Raw genomic sequence first — 20,088 nt, 5'->3', positions numbered from 1 at the left:
AAAGTTGTATTGATGATCAATTATAATGCATAACCTTTAAATTTCTCTCCAAATGACAACCACAATTATATCCCAGTCTTGCACTGCTGTTTATTGATTTTCAAGGACCTCGATGTCTTTCACCGAGGCATAAAGATGCAGATCGCTATAGAGGCGGCTCTGTTATGATGCTAAAGGACATACGACTGAATATAAGTAGAAAAAGGAGTTCTCGATCAGATCGGCTCTCATAGCAAAAATGAATTAAAATATAGCACATAAGCTGAAACCATAATAATAATAATAATAATAATAAACGAAAACAGCAATCTGCAAATATCTCCCTTAGAGTTCCTAAAATCCGACAGCATTTGAACGCACCCAGACTCCCTCCCTCGCTCACAAGCCGCGCCTGCTCTCTCTCTCTCTCCTCGAATCTCGGTGGGTCGACGACAGCCCATCAACAAAAAAAAAAACACCATGTGAAGATAAAGTGTGTATTAAAAGAGGACACGGAGAGCGGGCGGTGTGAGGGAGAAGGCATTCTTTCGTCTCAACAAAGCCAAAATTAGCGTTTTTTTGCCGGCGAATGGACAGAGCGTGAGAGGAGCCGGACAGCCTTACCGACGGTAAATTGACTCACGATCCCGCACTACCGTTCACATTGTGTCTGTATTTACGCGACCAGGAAGGAGGCGATACTGAAATCAGTCTTTTTTTGGCACCATTCCCTCAATAAATTCAACAGGGTCCGAGCAGATGTGTATAGTAGTTTGTTTCTTATTAGCATTACGTGTTCCAACTATAACCCCTGAACTGTCAATGTGGAGAAATGCATTTAATTAGGAAACGAGCCCAACGCGAGGTCGGTCCCGGCGCTCGCCAGGTATAAGGCAGGTAGCCGTAAATCGCAAGACTGTACTTTTAGATCTCAGTGACTCTCCGATGTTCCTTCAACAAACGTCTCTTTGACGTGAGGGAAATGGGACCAAAACAAGACCGTAAATCATCAGGTTCGGCCGTAAATAATCAACAAAAGACGTGAAACCTTCCTACCTTTTAACCCAGTCTGACCTCCGCATCGCGCTATTGGTACCAAGTTCTTCTACTCTTTTCAAAGACTGAACATAAAAAAGGAAGTAAAAAAAAGAGTTTAATACATAAATGCAGTCCATGAATATGAATTATTTCAGTCTGTCTTTTAATTTACTTAATTTCCCCAACAGTGATTTCCATTTTACGTCGCTCATAGATTGTGCACTTTTTGAGAGATTCAAACATGTGCATTTCAAAGTATACACAGATGACTTTACTGCCAATGTAAATGATCAAAAAATTTGAAACATGGTTTAGAGCCATGTGCAATGATGTGTCCTAAGTTGACTCTCCAGCGATTCCTTCACATCTGTTTGAAATTCAGTAGCTCAGAAAAATATGTGAGAAAAACTAAGGGAATGCTGGATCCCAGACAGTTTGAAAAATACATGTTCACGAGCTCCAAACTTGTGGTCAATTCAATTTCCATACCGTGAATAGTTTAAGGTGAATTTGTCAACAAGCAGTGATGTGTTAATTATTAACAGAGGAGTGGGATTGGTTTGGCCCCTTTTATGGAGAAGGAATGTGAATAAAAACATACCCTCAGATAGGGTTATAAAGATTCATGCCTGAGGACTCATCCTGTCCTGGTGCTCCCTGTGAGTTTGACGGACTCAAACTCAGAGGAAGATCCTCCAATGCAGGAGATCCAGAACGGGAAGATGAGCAACCACAGGAATCTTTATGTGAAGAATTTCCATTTTTGATTAGAATCGGGATTTTGCATGATAAATTGATCATTTGATCTGTCAGCATCCTCTGGAATTGGCTTTCCGAGGTTAAGGATTTCCCACTTTTCTCCCTTTTGCAAGAAATGTAAACCACATATATATGACATTATTCAGTAAAATACCAACTGGTGTCCCTACTGTTGACTGTGAAACTCTTGGGTTATTTGTCATTGACTTGGAAAAATTAATATATTTAAATTAATTAGCAAAATGGTTCATATTGAAAAGTGATGTTAGGCTTATGTCTTGGAGTCCTGTTTTATATATTGTGGTTTGGCTTGACATGCCGTGACTCTGAAACCATTTGTATAAACAAAGATTTCTTTTGTTCAAATTGGCTTTTGAAGAAAAGTTGTAGTTTAAAACCAAAAACAATCAGAAACCACTCAGGGAAATAACAAGAGGAACATTTTCTGTTTGAACATATTTTGTCCATGACAGTTATACAGTAAAAGCAAGAATTAATGCCATTGTTGTTACATTATCTTTGATTTAAAGAGAACTTCAACTTCAGCCTTTTTTCTTGCAGTGTCATTTCCTGTACTTCTAATCGTGTGTATGTACAGGTGTGTGTCATGAACATTGCATATGTATTGCTGACTAGGTGCTGAATGTTCACTACCTCTGATGTTCAGTCGGACTAGCGCTGGAACTCTCCTAACCTACTTTAATTGATGCCATCTGTTATGGCTACATTAACATTATTTCAGGAATGTCAAGATCTATTATTCTTCATTATTGTGGACAAAAGTAGCCATTGTCACACAATATAAGCCTAAGCAGTCATATGACAATATGTTTTAGGGATTACTTGTCCATTTAGTCCAGGACCATTATTGGTAGTCAGTGAGCAAGATGCTTGGCTCATTGCCTGTGCCCTTTTCCTCAGAAGCATGTGCTTTCTTTGACTCCCACTGGTTTTACCAGTGTCTTCTTCCTTTTCTTTGACCTCTTTTCTCCAACAAGAATTACAAACATCTGCCTCATGATATTGTTGTGCACTGCTAACATGGGAGAAAATACAATGGCTTTAAACTGCTTATGATTGAGTTTGTATTGCTGACAACAAACTTTTAGACAGACTCAAGTCTAAGAAATAAAAATAAATATAGTACATTTATTTTTTTTGATAATAAAACTTGACTGGATTTTAGATTTCAGTCCTCCTATTTTTATCCACTTATAACGGCTGTGGTTGTGGTAAAAGTAGAATGAAATTCCACATGTTCCTCCCCTTACCATTGGCCTCCAGTTCCCTCCCGAGGGGACCCTGGCAGACTAGATATATAATCCCTGGGTCAGCGGTGCCTCTTGACAGTCCAAAGTGCCCAAAACAATACTGATCGTAGTTGTCTTAAGAGGCATCCTTACCAGATGCTCCAGACATCTCAGCTGACCATACTCACTGCAAAGGCACAATGGGCCTATCTCAGCTCCCTGCAACTGTTTAAGCTCATTACCTTATCTGTATAGCTAAGCCCATCTGCTGAAACTCATTTCAGTCACTTTTATCTGCCGTATTAATCTTTTAGTCCCTTTTAGGTTGGGGCTGGAATGGTGACAGAATTGGAAACTAAGAGTACTGATTATTTTCAACACACTTTTCTTTTATTTTGAATTGCTGTTGTCAGCAGCGACACAGGAAGTAGTGTGAGCCCTTTTTGCAGACGAACATTGAGGCTGAAGGTTTGAGCAAACAGTAAAATTCTGTCACTGAAAATGCAGCATCAACAATGAGGCAAGACAAAGAAAACCCATTTAGCTTCAGGAGTTTCAAGCTATGCCAGCTTTTTACAATCTGGGCACAGCTAAATCTAAATACATTCCATTATTATCAAACCCATGCATTAGCTGTTTCAACATCAGTAAAGGCAAAAATGAAGAGATGCAAAAATCAAGTGAGGACAGTTGAAATATTGTTTGGCAGTAGGATCAATGTATTTGTGACTGGCTCATCAATCATCACTGATTATTTTTCCTTTTTTTTTCAAACTCATTTGTTCTATGTCGTTCTTTTTTCTGGTTTAGATGTCTTCCTTCTCTTGAATTCAACCTGGGGATTAATTGAACTTTTGGCCAACTAATGAGCAGAACTGTGGAGAAGGGTTTACTTGTACTGTTGGATACTATTGCAGATCAATATCAAAATCTGCTTGGCTAGACACAGCGGGAGACATGGTGGCTTCCTCAGAAGTGATTCCAAAATGCATCACTGCAGCACAACTCAATAACGCTTTTGATTAAATGTCAGAATTCTTACCTTCCTGCTAAATCCAGTCATGTAATTGGTTGGATAAGCAAGTGACAGATGGTGACAAAATCAGCAACCGCTATTGTGTCAAAATTCTCCAATGCACCATTGCAGCTGCCCATTGGGCTAAAAACCCTTGCAATTTCATTATCAACTGTGGGTTGCAAAGCCCGACCCTGACTGTCACCCCTTTATACATGCGTTCAGTTAGTGCAATCGGAAAATGTATCATAGAGATTTTAAGAGCAGTTTGGCTAATATGAGTTACCTTGACTGATCCTCCCCACCAGCTAATAGAGTTGTAAATGATTGCCATTATCACTTCCCTTCATATATATTTTACCTCTATTATTACTGAGCTGTAATGGATTTGCCATCCTTCTGCCAGAATTGTTACTTGTAAAGATTAGTTATCAGTAGTTTGTACGGATATTAAATATACTGAAAGAGGGATGCTGAGGTTGGAACTACCAGTCAGGAGGAAGAGGAGATTAATGGATGAAATGAAAGAGAACATGAAGTTATTGATGTGAGAGAAGAGGATGCATATGGTCAGATGGAGGCAGACAGATTACTGTGGTGACTCTTGAGGGGAGCAGTTTTAAAGTGCACTATGTTGTTCTTGGGTTCCTCATTGAAAGCAACCTTTTTGTGTTTATTACCTTCTCATTGTGCTTACATGGGCTACTGCTGGATACTCTGAGCCCCCCATTTTCATTTGGATATACTAGGTGAGGAGAAATGACAGTGTTTTATTCTAAAGTTTTTTTGTGCATAACTTACTGTTGACAAAGATTTTTGTTCATTTTTGACAACTGATTTGTTCAGTAGATCACTTTTGTGAAAGTGCTTCTTTTAAAGTTAAAAAACAACTATTATTTGACATGAAATTTATTGTGATTTATAAATGATATTCATTAATACAGGAAAAAATATGAAGAGTATTTGAGGAGCTTATTCTCATCTTGAGACCTAGACACTTGGCAGACTTTGGAGACTCCAAGGCCTACTGGAGGTAATGGTGTGATGAGGCCAACAGGACTATATATGCTGACAGAAAGGAAGCAAGAGGCCATCTTGAGGTACTCCTACAGGGCATTATCCTCCCCCAACCTTGCCTAGACATCCTGTTCATAAAAACACAAACAGTATCAGTGGGGCCCAATACCCACTGGAAACAAATTTCATATTGTGCTGAAATTTCAGAGTCCTGTAGTTCTATAGCAATTCCCCCATGGAACACCCCAAGTAATATGGCCCTGTGCACTCTCCAGGTGCAAAAACATGTAGACCTGATGATAGACCATAACAATACAATTCCACCAATAACTCCACAAGGGTAGAGAGCCGGTCCGGTGTTCCTCAACCAGGAATGATTCTGCATTGAACCAAAGCTGACTGGTGTGTTATTTCTAGCATTGGAAAGATTTGCTCTCTTAAGTGCACATCAAGCGATTTTATTTTCTTTTACTTACAGCTTTTTCTTCTCTTTCTTTGTGTTATCTTTTCAAATTGCAGACATTTATACCATGCCGACAAGTGATGGCCCTTCCCGATTCCCAGTCTTTGTGGCTCCTCCCCATGGCCATCAGAGGTCTCCTGGTTATGTTCCCGGGCGGGTAGCTCCTGTGCGTTCACCACCTCCTGCCAAAGCTCCACCACCACCACCACCAATAAAACGGCATGGTCCCCCGCTACAACAGGAAGCCGCTTTCAGTTTGTCAGAAGATAGCCAGCATAGGGAGTTGGCTAAGAGCCTTCAACAAAGAAAGAACACGTTCATCTGTTTTGGATTGTCAATGGGTGCCTTCTTCCTCACTCTCATTCTCACCCTCAGTCTCACAAGTGGTGTCATTTTGGATGGTATGTTTTACAGATTTGTTTTTCATCTTTTAAAAAAATCAATCGTATTTGACAGAAAGTATTATGTTCTATGGGGCGACATGGTGGCGCAGTGGTTAGCATTTCGGTCTCACAACACAAAGGACCCTGGTTCGATTGGGAAAATTAGCCCGAGTGAGTGAATGGTTGCCTGTTTGTATATGTGGTCCTGCGATTGACTGGCGACAAGTCCAGCTCCTGCATCTCGCCTGATGGCAGCTGGGATGGGCTCCAGCAACCCTGTACTGCGACCCTGAGTGCAGGACAAGCAGGTGGATGGATGGATATTGTGTTAGGTTGCCTTGATTGGTAGATTTGTTATTGGATTCCAGGATTACGAGAGTTTCTGTTTTGTTATTGATTGATTATCTTAGAAAACTGCCCTGACCATAACCCATCACTGAGTAGCTGGACCCCAGGCCACCAACCAGAGAAGGCTATTGTCGTCAGGAGGGGAGACTTGTTTAGATTAGATGCATCTGCAACTTTCTATTCACTTACCATCAAATTAGGAGGTAAGAACATGAAAATCCAGAATTTTTATGACTGATGAATTCAGATTAAAAAATGCAATTTCACAGATCCAAGTCCAATTAATATAAATGACCTTGAATTGAATAAATTGAAAAGCTAACTCATTTATCACTGTCTGACCCCTCACAGGTCGTGTAGTTTTTGCAGACAATGCTGATGGTTCCAAAAACATAACCGTGAGAACCCAACATATCGTTATCGAAGATGGAGGAGCCCTTCACATTGGTGCACCCAAATGTCGCTACCGTTCTCATGCCACCATTACCCTTATTGGGCGTTCTGACAACAAAGATATACCCGAAGTGCCTGGTCTTGGACGTAAGTTCATTGGTGTTATGAGTGGTGGAACTCTGGAACTACATGGCACTGAGATAGTGTCTTGGACTCTGCTGACCCGAAGCATTCCAACCTCTGGTTTGGCCACGGGAGGTTACGCTTTCCAGCGTAATTTCAGCCGAGGCATAAACCTGCGTGTAGTAGATCAAGACACAGCTGCCGTACTCCTTTCTGAGCGCTATGACACCCATGAATCCCGTAATGATAGTCGACGGCTCACCCAGCTGCTTAGGTCCCTGCCCGGAGGTCGCATTGTCACACTAGCTGTTGGAGACTCAGCTGTCAAAAGTCTTCTTGATGAAACCAAGAAGGCAATTGAAGAGACTCTTGGCAGCAGTTTTGTCCACGACCTCAAATACAGGTAAATACCAGCAGCCGTTGATACATGTAAAGACCCTTATATAAATGTATTGCAAACTGGATCTCACTTTGAGTGTAGGCATGTCAGAATCAGGTAAGCAAGGCAATACACATAAAAGATTGTCACCATAGAATTAAATCAAAGGCAGTATTAAAAAGTTAGTTTCATAACATTACAGTTGGGATTTCTCTGAAACCCTTTTATACTTGACATTTTTGCAACCAGGTCCATAAGAATTGTATAATGTGTTACCAGAAGGTCCTTAGTGGAGATATTCATACAATTCTGCTTCAATTCCCTTGCGAATGAAAACATTTTCAGAGAAGAGAATGGATGAAAGAGTGGATGTAATATGATCAGATACTCAAAAGCCTGTCAGAGAAAATTTGTTTCATGGGATAAAAGCTTTGCTATTCTTCTGCCAAATCCGTATGAAATATTATATGCTGAATAAGAAAATAAATGTGTTTGCCATAATGCACACATTTACCGGTCTATAGAATCCTGCCAAAGCATTTTACCTTTTGCTCAATTTGTATAGATATTTAGTTTTTCAGCTTGAGCATAACTGCATAGAAAGTAGTCTTGTTAAATCAAGTTGTGGTGTCTTTTAGTACATGCCCTGCCCAGCTGCCAGCCCTTGTCTGAACTACACAGTGCTTTCAGTAGATAAAAAAGCAGAAGGTTATTCATATTTGTGGCAAATCTTTCTAATAACACTCTTGACTTTTTTGTTAAAGGTTTGTCTTTCTTCCTTGTCAGAAGAAATGTCAGTAAAGAATATTTTTTTTAATCCAATGTATATTAGAATATACTCTAATAGCTGCTGAGTCATTTGTCTGTGTGAGAGAATAGGTGTTTATACAGTCGTTGAAGATACAGCAGGGTGTTGCACAGCACTTAGTCCGTTTGTGTTATTTTTCCATGATTCCTTGTTTTTCACAAATCCTTGAGTTTTGCTCTCCACGGGCTGATAAAGAATGTTGATATGTTTTTACTTTATCCGCTACTCTGATGTCTCTACACTTTCACAAACAATAACAGCATTTGTCTCATGCCCCCTTTATCTGGAAAAATGTTCATTAGGGATTCTCACTTGAATCATTCCTAGTCATTCCTCTTCTAGTTTCCCTTTGCTTTTCAACTGCAGCTTGCGATGCCAGGAAAGGAAGCATGAACCGGATAACAGGGTTATGGTCTGAGAGTTTCCAGGATTTGTGCAAAATGTGTCCATTCAGGAGATTTTACTTCCATCAAGCTTGTTCTGTTGAACTTCAAATGAAAAAATTTGGACAGGGGATGTCAACCGGCCTGTGTCATAAAATGTATATTGTTTAATTTTTTTTCCCTTCCGGGAAACAAACTAGAATTAAATGCTAGAGCAGAGCTTCTGATACTTCATTCACGTCATTTAAACATACCAACATGTCTTTCTATGGAAAGGTTTAAATATAGCATTTCACTCTTTAGTTATTTGTAAATTGCCTTATGGAAGGCCAAGTGCTACAACAAAATCTCTAGTGTCACATTTCAGCTCTGGGACTGGCTGCCAAGGCAGCACACAAAACTTCACTCATTATCTACAGCACAGTGGTTTAAATGGCCTTGCGTAATTTTAGTATTGTTTTGTCTTTACCTGAAAGGTCACATTTGCAATCCTTAGTCCTTTTAACTTATTGGAGAAAGGAGTCTTGTCTCAGCCCTCTGTGCATTTGCCAGTGGCAGGAGGAAGCACATAGTACACACAGACAGCATGCAGTTTAAAGTCTCATTAAAGTCACACTATGTTAGGTTATGTGACTTGTCTGTAAGAGTTGGGGGATAAAAGTGTTGACTCTACAGGATTAAGGGTAACAATGATAGACCAGTTTAGAGGTATTTAGTGGCAGTTGAAGAAAAACAGCAGGGAATGTAGCTGGAGCATTTTGTAAAACCATCTTTGACACTTGCATTACGTAAATTCCACACGATAAGCCACAACGTTTTTCACACGCTTTAAACACTGTGGCTGAAACAACGATGTGGCTAGTTTGTTTATGGATTTTTTGGGGGGGACGAACGAGCTTCACGTTACTAAAACAGTTATCCTCGTCACATTGGACCGATGAAATTACAGAGAAATTCTGAGGCCGTTCAACTCCAACACCGAAGAAGACTACTTTGACGGTTTTAGTGCGGAGGAGGAAACCCAAGATAGCGGTCAGCTAGCCAGTGCAGCTTATATTATGGTGCGCTCAATAATCTGGAAATTATGGGATTTAACATTATTTTTTTCAAACTTAAATTCATTTCATCAGTATTTTGCCACTTGGTGCCCCTGAGTGTGATTTATCAAAATCCTACATTCAGCCCTTCTTAAAAGGAGCTAAATATTTGCTATCCTTTGAAACTGTTATCAGCTAAATTCTTTTGGTTTGTCTGTGGGGACAACCACATTTCCTGGTACAGTTCAATGAGTTCTTTGACCCCTCCCTTTTGACTCTTCAGTCAGAAGGGTTTTTCACACAAAGTCATAGACTGACAGTTACTATGTAATACTGGCTATCTTTCTCCTCCAATTAATTCTCTATGCTCAAATAAAATGTCTGTTTAAATGGTGATGCACACCAAAATGAGACAAGTCCAAAAGAAGATGTGCTCATGTTTTTTCCTGCTGTTTTGCATCTCTTGCCTTTGATTTCATTTCTTTGTGTTATGAATTGGGCAATACTGAAACAGATTGCAATCAGCAGCATCTGAAAAGATTATGTTGGGTGTTATGGGATGGTGGATCCCCAGGTGGATCCTGTTTTTATGTATGTCAATTATCGTTGTTCTTAAAGTAAATGACAAATTGGCATTAATAACCTCAATAACAGCTCCCAAAGGTTCTCAGTGGTTGTTGATGGAAAGTGAGATTCTAAGGTTAGCCTGATTCTTGTGTGTGTTTTGTGTGTTTTTTTTTTAATGATTTTTGTTTTTATTTTTGTTAACCAATATGCGGCATGATGGCATAATGGTTAGAGCTATGGGCTCATAGCACGAAGGACCCTGGTCTGATTCTGACAAGGGACATTTCTGTGTGGAGTTTGCATGTTCTCCCCGTGTCGGTGTGGGTTTCCTCTGGGTTGTCTGGTTTCCTCCCACAGTCCAAAAACATGCAGCAGGTTAACTCGAAAAATTGGGAAAATTGGCCAAAATTGTCCAGGGTGTGCCTTGCCTCTTGCCCAATGGCAGCTGGGATAGGCCTCAGTGACCCTGAGTAGGATTAGCAGGAGACAATGGATGGGTGGACTACCAGTAAAGTTAACCATGCTATGAATTGCTGAGTTGTGCCATTCACAGTCAACTTTATTGTGCAGAATTTGGGAGATAGCATTAGCATTTTGGAAATGGGACACCTCATAAATTGTTTTTATTGTGTATGTGTTTGTCTTGCGAAGAATGTTGGGTATTATTACCAGTGCTTAGCAGATATAAATTTTGCAGCATAGAGGGAACGCTTATGGACTGTTCTGGATAATACTTGCCTTGAAATATGCCCACGAACTGACAAAACTTTGTTTATTGGCAGCCCTTCAGCTAATGTTGGAGAACTGAATATGAGTGGTAATGTTAACTTCCCCAGGCTGCTTGTTGCGCCACAATATTTATTTTCGGTGATACGCCCAATCCCCTTTGCCATCCACACCCATAAGCTCCACCATACAAATGATTTTAGGCTGATGTGCGATTTTATAATTGTAAACAAGGGGGGGGGGGGATTTTCTGGAATTGAAGGACAACTCTTTTTTTTTTTTATTATTTCATGGCATTTAAAGTCTACCTCTACTCTGCCCTCTGGCATACTCTCAGTGGTTTTCAATTTACTGCTATTTTGTAGAACATATGTGTCTGTGCATAATGATCTGAAACACCTGTACTCTAATTGGATAATGTATATACGTGTGTTTGATAAACATCTTCATAACCTGTAATATAGCCAACACCGTGTCTATGGAAGGACATACATTAAAACACAGAAAAGCTGTCTTGCTTATTAGGACACAGTCTAAATCCACATATGTCATTCATAAAATAAATATCTTGTATTCATTGTAATCTTTTAGCGGTGTCTCTACATATGCCACAACTACAGCTTATAATATTGTCAGTAAGGGTTTACTCAACTAACAAGTGGTCGCATACGCTCTTATACTTTCACTCTTCAAACAAAACAAAAGAACAGGAATCACTATTGTATTCTGTATCACAGTGTATGCAACTGAAACACTTAGAAAAGAAAAAGAAGCAATGCAAGCTGTGTGCCAAAAAAATTGTTTGATCTAGTTTCCTTGTGGGACCTGCTGTGTTGATTTGCATGTGATGATTGACTATAACCTCTCAAAGAACATTGAGTTTATTTGGTGTACTTTGACATGTATGCTAGGCTAAAATTGCACATCTGACTTTCTCCCACTTTCCTTTAGACAAGCGTGGGCTTTGGTTTCTGTGGTTGGAGGAGGTAATGGGTCATGTTCTGAGAGCGTTAGGGAACATGAAAACCACGATACTGGAGGAAGAGCTCTGGTGAGACGAAACTTTACCACCTTGGATGGAGTGGGCTTCTCAGTCACTGCTTACAGCGAGTGGAAGAATGGTGAGGAAACACTAAGTGATAGAATCCACTTGGAATCTAAGTTTTGAGAACAATTGCAAATAACCCTCTGATCTTTCATTTGATTCCTTTCTGGAAAGATGTTCAATTCTGTTCCATCTGCTCATGGTTGCCTTTTACTGGTCAGTGAGAATTTGTTGTGAAAGGTGGTCGAAGGTTAGGTTTGTCTTTTCGTTTGATGGAAGCACTTACAGTAAAATGACCTTCAGGGTTCATCATGAGGTGATTCTGTGAGGAATGAGGTTTACCACATGGCAACACCCTGACAGATCAATCATCTGAACTTGAAAGATACTCTTATACCTATGTGTTTAAAGCCCTGTCATTCAAACAAATACCAGATCTTGCGGCAGGTGTACTCACAGTTACACAGCCATTGAGGTGTTTATTTTTCATGACCATATGTGCACACACCTTGTAAAACTTAATCCAACTGTGGCACGGTTTCAGTGTAGTAACGGTTATGGAACTCTGCTTCATCTGCCTTAGTTTTAGAAAACGGAATGCTAAAAAAGTATTTTTAGATAACAGCGTAGTTGTAGCCAATCAGTTCAAGTTAAGAGCTTTAATTTGAAAACCCCCAAGTGACTAATGACTTTTTAGTTTTCAGTCTAGCTACTTTAAAAATATAGTATCCCACATGAGGGATGCATTTAGGGCCAAGCATTAGTTGGAGGCAAAAATGTTTAACCACCACCATGTCTAACAGAAATTTGTGTGAAATAAGATATCTGAGACAGTGCACTCTCCAGACTTTACTTTGGAAAGTAGAGACTTCTTTAAGTGTCTGTCGAGGAAGGGTGGTTCTGATTGTTTGATATAAAAATGTTTTATATTATAGGAATATTTTGTGTAGATTATCAGCCATTCCCAATAAACTGGGGACTCCTACATGATAAAAACACTTTGAGAATGACTGTAGAAAGCTAATGTAACCATGCAACCATATTCTAAATTCGGTAATTAGGGGCTGTCCCATTAGCTTATAAAACATTATATGTAGGTATCACATCTGAATGGAAAAAAAAATCAGCATATTGTTGAAATAAAAAACAGACCAAAGCAGAAGATTGGGAATTACAAATATGACTGAAGGCGCCACCCAGAAACAACATACAAAGTGTATTGTGTATTGAGTGTATTGTCCTTTTTGAGATGAGATGAGATGAGAACAACTTTATTAATCCCGAAGGAAATTGTTGTGCCAGAGTTTCAAGAAAAAAAACATAACAGTAATAGATAATAGTAGAAAGGAGGAAGAAAGAAGAAAGGAGGAAGAATAACACTTGTGTGAATAACACTTGAAGAATAACACTTTAAACACTTGTGAATGAATGGCGGGGAAGCGTTTTTATTTTTATTTTGAAGAGCACCAAGTGGTTTAAAGGGTTACAAAGATGGTATTGTCCTATTTGATCAATAATTGCACCAGTTACATAAAAATTATAATAAAATCTCTCAACAAATCTTAGTTTGTATAAACCTTTTCGATTGTAGGCTGCCACTGTTGTTTACATAACAATGCTGACTGGGTAGTGACGTCAGGAGGTTGAACTGGGCTCAGTCCTATTCATTTTACCCTAAGCTGCAAAAACATAGCATCGATGCAGCCCTTCCCATTTGAACGGGATAGAGAAGTGAGCGAAGAAGATAACGCTGAGTCTGAAGTCAAAATGAAGATGAACAAAGACTGGAAGCGGCAAGAGTCAGGAAATGCTGGTGTGTGTGTGGCAACTGTGTTGCTATGCTGACAGAGAGAGAGCGTCTGCTGTATGGAGCTTCACTTTTTGTCATCAGCTGTTCATTGTAGACTTATGGAACGCTGGACTAACCAGGGGACTCATCATCATCTTCCTCTGTTATTGCACCAGTGCCCGGTCTTTTGTTATCAGATGCCACTTCCGCAGTAGCAGGTTGTTGATGTCCTTGCAGGAGAATATCCAGTGTCTCCTGCATGTGACATTTCTTCACATGTTTCCGAAGGACCTTTTGTCTGTCTGTGAACAAAAACTGTAGGCACTGCGTTTGGCTGTAGTTTCCGTTTAAAACTAGAAGCACTGGTGAGCTCTGTTAGCAGCTTATGTCAGCTTCCAATGCATCTGACAAGAAGCGGTGAGAGCATAGCCGCGGATCCTTAGGAAGTTGTGTAAGTTTAAAAGCAATTTCCCACTCCTTTCTTCTCTTCTTGGCCCTTGAAAGGCCGTGTAGACTTGTATCGTTCCCTATACTTTCCTTAAACTAGAAATTGCACCAAAAAGCAGCACAATGGGGTAAATAATGTACCTTACTGAGCGAAAGTTAACACTTTGGTAACACAAATTTAACTCAAGCAAACTACATACATCATCAACCCAGCATGCATTGACTAGTAAAACAATGGCGGCGCCCCTGGGTTAAAATATGTTCTAAATTGCAATTTTTAAAGAATAAAAAATTCTTCACGCTTTTTTAACAAAACCTTCTAGAATCAGACAAACACTGAGGCCTATTTATGCCTATCAGTCCTCCCAGGCAGGGTTCCCTTTAATACCTTTCAGTATGTGTTGCTAACCGTTATCTTTCCCTGTTAAGACACATCACAAATGCAAATTTTTTTCATTTAATGTTTCCATTTAGCTGACTTAGAATATTTAATCCAGTGATAGAGGGTGTTGGCACAAGGGATGTGCTTAGTTCTTTGGAGGTCCTTGTTCGTTTCTTTTGTGTTATGACTTAAACTTCAAAAAAGCATGGATCCAAATGTGGAAAAAAAAAAAAAAGTTTTTAAACAATTTATATAAAAGATAGAGGCAAAGCAGCTGCCACTTTTATTGTCTACTTTGCCTCAAACGTTGTTATTGCTCATATGTTTTATTCATTATTATGCCCTTCTAGGCTTCCCCATCTCTGGCTTCCAAATAGATGCTGTTGACCAGGTGGTGCTGAATTTGCAGGATGAAGTGCAACAGACATGGCAACCGGGAAATGAAATTGTTGTTGCAAGCACAGACTACTCTATGCATCAAGCTGAGGAGTTTACTGTGCTGCACTGCCCACACTGTACCAGCAGGCAGATCAGAATACAAGGTAAGAATGGGTTAATTTGTTTGGACTTAGATAATCAATTTATTGCTTGATGCTTACGTGTGTACCTTATTGTCTGACACCAGACTCATTATCCAGGACTGGAGAGCAATACATGATTACCATCTTACTGGAATGATGTCTTTGGAATAATAGGAAAGAGACAGAGAGAGACAGAGAGAGACAGAGAGAGACAGAGAGAGACAGAGAGAGACAGAGAGAGACAGAGCGAGTATTTCCACTCAGACAGAGGCAGTCATTGGGATCAAGTGCCCCTCAATCTAGCCCTAGGACGCATTACATTCAGTTCTTAAAGAATGTGTCCACAAATGGATCTCAGTGAAGTAATCGGATGTCAGTGAAGATTCCATTTTTTTTTTTTTTTTTTGGGTGTGTATTGGAAATTGTCACGGTCTGATGAGGTGATTGGTGATGCATTTTAATGGTATTTTTGCACTAGGCACTGGATGATCTTGTTTTCATTCATTTTCCTTATGGCATCAGTCCGTCTTAACAGAAGACATTCAACAGATCCCATTGTTTTGTTTAATTTGACCTGTGGTCATGTGTTTGTGTATGTGGTGCTGCTTGGCATTACTTGGTTGTTGACAGATTAAGGCCCACAAATATGAGCAGCATTTTTGTTTTATTTTTGCAGGATGCTTCAACATCTACACATTCTAACAGCTTTGCAGCCTGTGTTCTTTATTCTATTTCTCTATGCTATGGTTAAATGTATGTTCATTGTATGTATATATATGTGCGTGTGTGTGTGTGTGTGTGTGTGTGTGTGTGTGTGTGTGTGTGTGTGTGTGTGTGTGTGTGTGTGTGTGTGTGTAAAAAAGTCTAATTTTTGTTACAGTACTTTAAAGTTTTCATCAAATTTATTCTACCTGCCTTCATTGATCAGGAAAGCCTTTATACAACCATGTTGGAGAGATCATAGATGGGGTGGACATGCGTGCTGAGGTGGCTCTGCTTTCCAGAAATATTCTCATCCGTGGAGAAATGGAAAACTCTTGCTACGGAAACATGTGCCAGTTCTTCAGCCATGACACCTATGGAGGCCACATCAAGGTGTGTTTGTTGGCACGTTTTATATTCCAGCAGACAGTCCCTACATATTGTTCATATTGAGTGCTTTACTTCTGTAGCTGTTCATGTACGACTGTATGTTTATGCATTGCATTACATTCTATGGCTCTTTTTCAATCTATAAGAAATAGATCATCTGAAATTTTGTGGAGAAAAAGTCTGCATATGTTGTTGACGCATTGCTAAATGAGAGGGACTGTTCCCCATGTAAAAGATTTCAGACCTTCTCAAGCCACTCCTGCTCTTAAACCTCAGTCTGCTTTACTCTTCATTGCTTTACCTTGTCGTGTTTGTTGGGTCTTGGTCTTGTCAGAGAATACATCCGCGTTTGGTGAATGGATGCCTGTACGGAAAGTGTGTGTAAAAGAACTCATTCATCAGTTTATCTTTTTATGGATTTATTTAGAGCCTAGAGACTCTCACCTTTCTCTTTTAAACAAGGATTTATGTGAGTTGGTGTGAGAGAGAAAAGAGACTTAGAAGCAGAAGGCAGATTGTGCATGTGGTTGTGTTACAGTTAGCCTGAGGGATAGTTCAATTCCCTTTTAATAAAAAAAAAAAACACATAGTAAATTCTTTGATATCCACAAAAGCACTCAGAGACAGATTCCCCTTTGGTCTACAAGTACAAAGTTGGTGGCTTATTCATTCCAGAATTACTTTGTGGCTGTAGTCCTGCATTGCTTTCTTTGGCAGTCTGTCTGGCCAGTCGCTTACTGTCGCAAATCTCGACAATTGCAGGGCAGAAATGGGGGAAACTCTGCTTATTTAAGAGCAAGTCCCGTTTTTTTTTTTGTACAATTAATATCTGTTAATATCTGTCATCAACAGACAAATGTGTGGCTTTGACACTTTCAGTGACTATCGCATTACATTTTTTTTTCTTCTGTTCAACTGTGATTGAAGACACGACGAATGTTACACTCCACGAGGCCAGTGGAGTTTATGTGTATTGTTTATATATTGCACAGTCTGTGTGATCGATTGTAATTTTGACTTTGTCTCTGTTTTGCAATGTCAGATCTTTGGTAACTTCTCATCAGTGCATCTGTCTTATGTGGAGCTGAAGAACATGGGTCAGCAGGGAGAAAATGGTCGCTACCCCCTCCATTTTCACATGTGTGGAGATGTTGACCAAAAGGGAGGCTACTGGGAGCCTACCTTCGTAGACGGACTCTCCATACATCACTCCTTCTCTCGTTGTCTCACCATCCACACCACCAATGGTTTGCTGGTCAGTAAAGTATCTATTTTGAATAAACCCTGAATAAATCCTCCTAAAAATCACAAGAAAACAAAAGGTTCAGACTTCTCTTGCAGCCACTCATACAGGATATGACACTAATAAAAGAGGGCCCATAAATCATCACTTTGGGATTACAGTAATACCATGTGTCCTCCAATCATTGTTTCCCACTCTTTCCTCAGCGGTTTCTTAAAATTCTCTCTTCAGCTCCTTACCCCTCAAAATCTTAAAATGTTCTAACTGAGCAGCTGAATGATCAATACTTACTTTATTTAAAAGTAATTTTCTCAGATAAAAATGTAAATGTTTTTGTTCATGCCAACCATGGAGTCTCACGTACATTGTACAGCAAAAAACAGTAAAACAAAAAAAAGAGTTTTTTTTTTTTTTTTTTTTTAATTTAAACATTGATATGAATATCTGTCTCCTAAAAAAACTCTGAATTTTTAAAATGGATGGGATGAATTTCACAATTGTTCACTTCTATTGACGATTATGACTGAATATTTGAAGCGCCTATCTGAAAATGGTCTTAGAAATGTAGGGATGACAATTGTTGGGAACCAGATTGCTTGATTATATTTAGATTTATTGTTATTGTATTTATTGTTATTGCTAGTGCAAGCACTGATCAAATATTAATGGATCATCAAACTTGTTATCAAGCTAACATTATTTTTGTGAAGATATGTTAAGACTACGGTCTGTATTAATATCCTTGCTGGACTTCTGCAGGTATGCTTTCATGTGATTCCCACCACATGATAAATATCACACTTTCTCATCGTAAATGCCTACTGAGACACAGACTTTACACAAGGGTGTTGGTTGGTGAAAGTCAGTTTAATGTCTGATCTGATATTTGCTTTTACCTAAACCATCTGGGCAAAGTCAAGAGAGCCTAAAGGTTTCACTGCATGTGTGAATGGGGTATAAATATAAATGTCCCCTGAAGTGTCCCAAGTAAATATGTGTGTATCAATCTCTGACAGACATAGAAGACACTAAAGGTGAGGCAGACACTAGCTGTTTATTTTCATGCCTACTGTTGTATAAATTTTTACATTTTGGGAAGCCCCCCAAGATTCACTCACAGAGTAAATAAATGACCCAAATTTGGCTTGTATCAGGTGTTTGTTTTGGATGACCACATTTGCAATATACAGAGTAAGTCAATCAAATCTAGAATCGTGGCGTAAAGTCCTTAACTGGCATCTTCTTTCTTTTTACTGTGACGCCGTTTCTCTGACCAGGTCAAGAACACTGTGGGGTATGACACCTTGGGTCATTGTTTCTTCCTTGAGGATGGGATTGAGCAACGCAACACTTTCTACCACAACCTTGGCCTGCTGACTCGACCTGGGTCTCTGCTTCCAACCGATCGCAATGAAACACTCTGCCTCAGTATCAGGGACAAAGTTTACAAGGGCTACATTCCTTCACCCAGCACAGAGTGCAAGTAAGAGATTAAGACAATGAGCATTTTCGTCTCTCATTAGAGGTATAGTAAATTTAGAAAATGGAAATATAGACCAGAGTTGCATCTGCACTAATGGCCAATACCTCCTGCAACTGTCACTCAGTCACATCACTTTACTCCTGTCCTTGTATAGCAGTTTATCTCTTTTCCTCCCTTTACTGTTGTTGTCTCTGTCCTTTTTAATATCTCTATTTATTTTTATTGTTATTGTTTAATGTCTTTAATACCTTTCCTCTCCCCTATTGCTGCAACACTTAAATTCCCCCTATGGGGATCAATGAAGTATTATCTTCATATCTTCTCTTAGTAATAATAAATGGATATTTAATAATGGATAGTAAATGGATATGGTGTAAGGCAGATTTTTTTTGTCTCTCATTGATAACCTTTATAAAGAGCTGCAACCCATTGCACTCCCACTAAGAATGTAGGGTAACTTCCTTACAGTATGCATAATGATTTGTACTGTATTGCTCCTGAGGAAAATAAACATGATTGATGTCCTAAAATTTTAAACATGAAAGTGTGAGAATTTTCTGGACAAGACATTTTTCGGAGAAAAAAAAAGGGCGTGTACTTGTGAAAGACATGCTGATGTTAGTTATTGTGGGTGTGAGGCCTGTTAGTCTGTGTGTGTGTGTGTGTGTGTGTGTGTGTGTGTGTGTGTTGGCAAAGGTTTTTGTGTATCAGGTTTATGTTGGAGAAGTGGATTATTTGAAGGATCAGTTACTTCATAGTCTTCCCTATGCCAAAGTACTATCCTCATATTACATTTTTTTCTTTGTGTATGTCTATGTATGGCCCAGGGCAGTTTCCACATTCTGGATTACCCACCCCAACAACAACCTTATCAGCAATGCAGCTGCTGGTTCCCAGGTAATAACACTATATTATTATTATTGATAATAAACTGCTGTGAGACAATGTGGATTCTGGCTTCTCCTGAACTTGACACAGTGAAAATGAAATATTCATTGTTTTCATGCTGATAAAAAAATTGATCCATCAATAAAAGGGGATTTCGTAGCCTTTCGTGTCTGATACTTGAGCGCAGTAATATACGTGGAAATCTAATATAAACAGTGTGAAGCTCTTGGGGGTCATGTTCATGGTTGATGGTATACTTGGGTTTTTCAAGTTCTTAGTCTGTGACGGATAACTACAAATCTAAGAGCTATTGTGGTTGTGTATACTCCTCCACCTACAAGATGCCTTTTTAGGCCACATTTAATGTGATGTTCTGCTTTATTCTGATTTTTGTTTTTATTTTCCAATTTAATCTCTCACGTACAAATGGTTTGAAGATCTACCCTGATTTATTCATTTGTTGCTTTTCAGCCATGGATATGATATGTTTTATTTCTCAACCTACAGTATTCCTTTATTATGTTTTTCGT

General features: G+C 39.3%; 1 protein-coding gene across 2 annotated transcripts in view; it reads left to right on the top strand.

Annotated features, from left to right (window-relative positions):
- The first annotated feature begins 420 nt into the window (after window positions 1–420).
- cemip2 (cell migration inducing hyaluronidase 2) overlaps window positions 421–20,088 on the top strand; it is a 30,803-nt gene continuing 11,135 nt past the window's right edge. The window contains exons 1-11 of one of the 2 annotated variants that reach the window (XM_086174254.1): window positions 421–608; window positions 4,986–5,141; window positions 5,578–5,922; window positions 6,315–6,455; window positions 6,604–7,171; window positions 11,620–11,789; window positions 14,682–14,873; window positions 15,781–15,947; window positions 16,987–17,199; window positions 18,465–18,670; window positions 19,498–19,567. In XM_086174254.1, the coding sequence (XP_086030380.1) occupies window positions 5,589–5,922; window positions 6,315–6,455; window positions 6,604–7,171; window positions 11,620–11,789; window positions 14,682–14,873; window positions 15,781–15,947; window positions 16,987–17,199; window positions 18,465–18,670; window positions 19,498–19,567 (2,061 nt within the window). In that variant the 5' untranslated portion in view covers window positions 421–608; window positions 4,986–5,141; window positions 5,578–5,588. The remainder of the gene's footprint in view (window positions 609–4,985; window positions 5,142–5,577; window positions 5,923–6,314; window positions 6,456–6,603; window positions 7,172–11,619; window positions 11,790–14,681; window positions 14,874–15,780; window positions 15,948–16,986; window positions 17,200–18,464; window positions 18,671–19,497; window positions 19,568–20,088) is intronic. The other variant, XM_086174253.1, reaches the window with a different exon arrangement.

Source organism: Fistularia commersonii, chromosome 26 (genome assembly GCF_037954325.1).
Source record: "Fistularia commersonii isolate RoL2024-O1a breed Wild chromosome 26, RoL_Fcom_v1.0, whole genome shotgun sequence".
Taxonomy (NCBI): domain Eukaryota; kingdom Metazoa; phylum Chordata; class Actinopteri; order Syngnathiformes; family Fistulariidae; genus Fistularia; species Fistularia commersonii.
The sequence above is the reverse complement of the archived record's forward strand: the minus strand, read 5'-3'. Positions and strand labels throughout refer to the sequence as shown.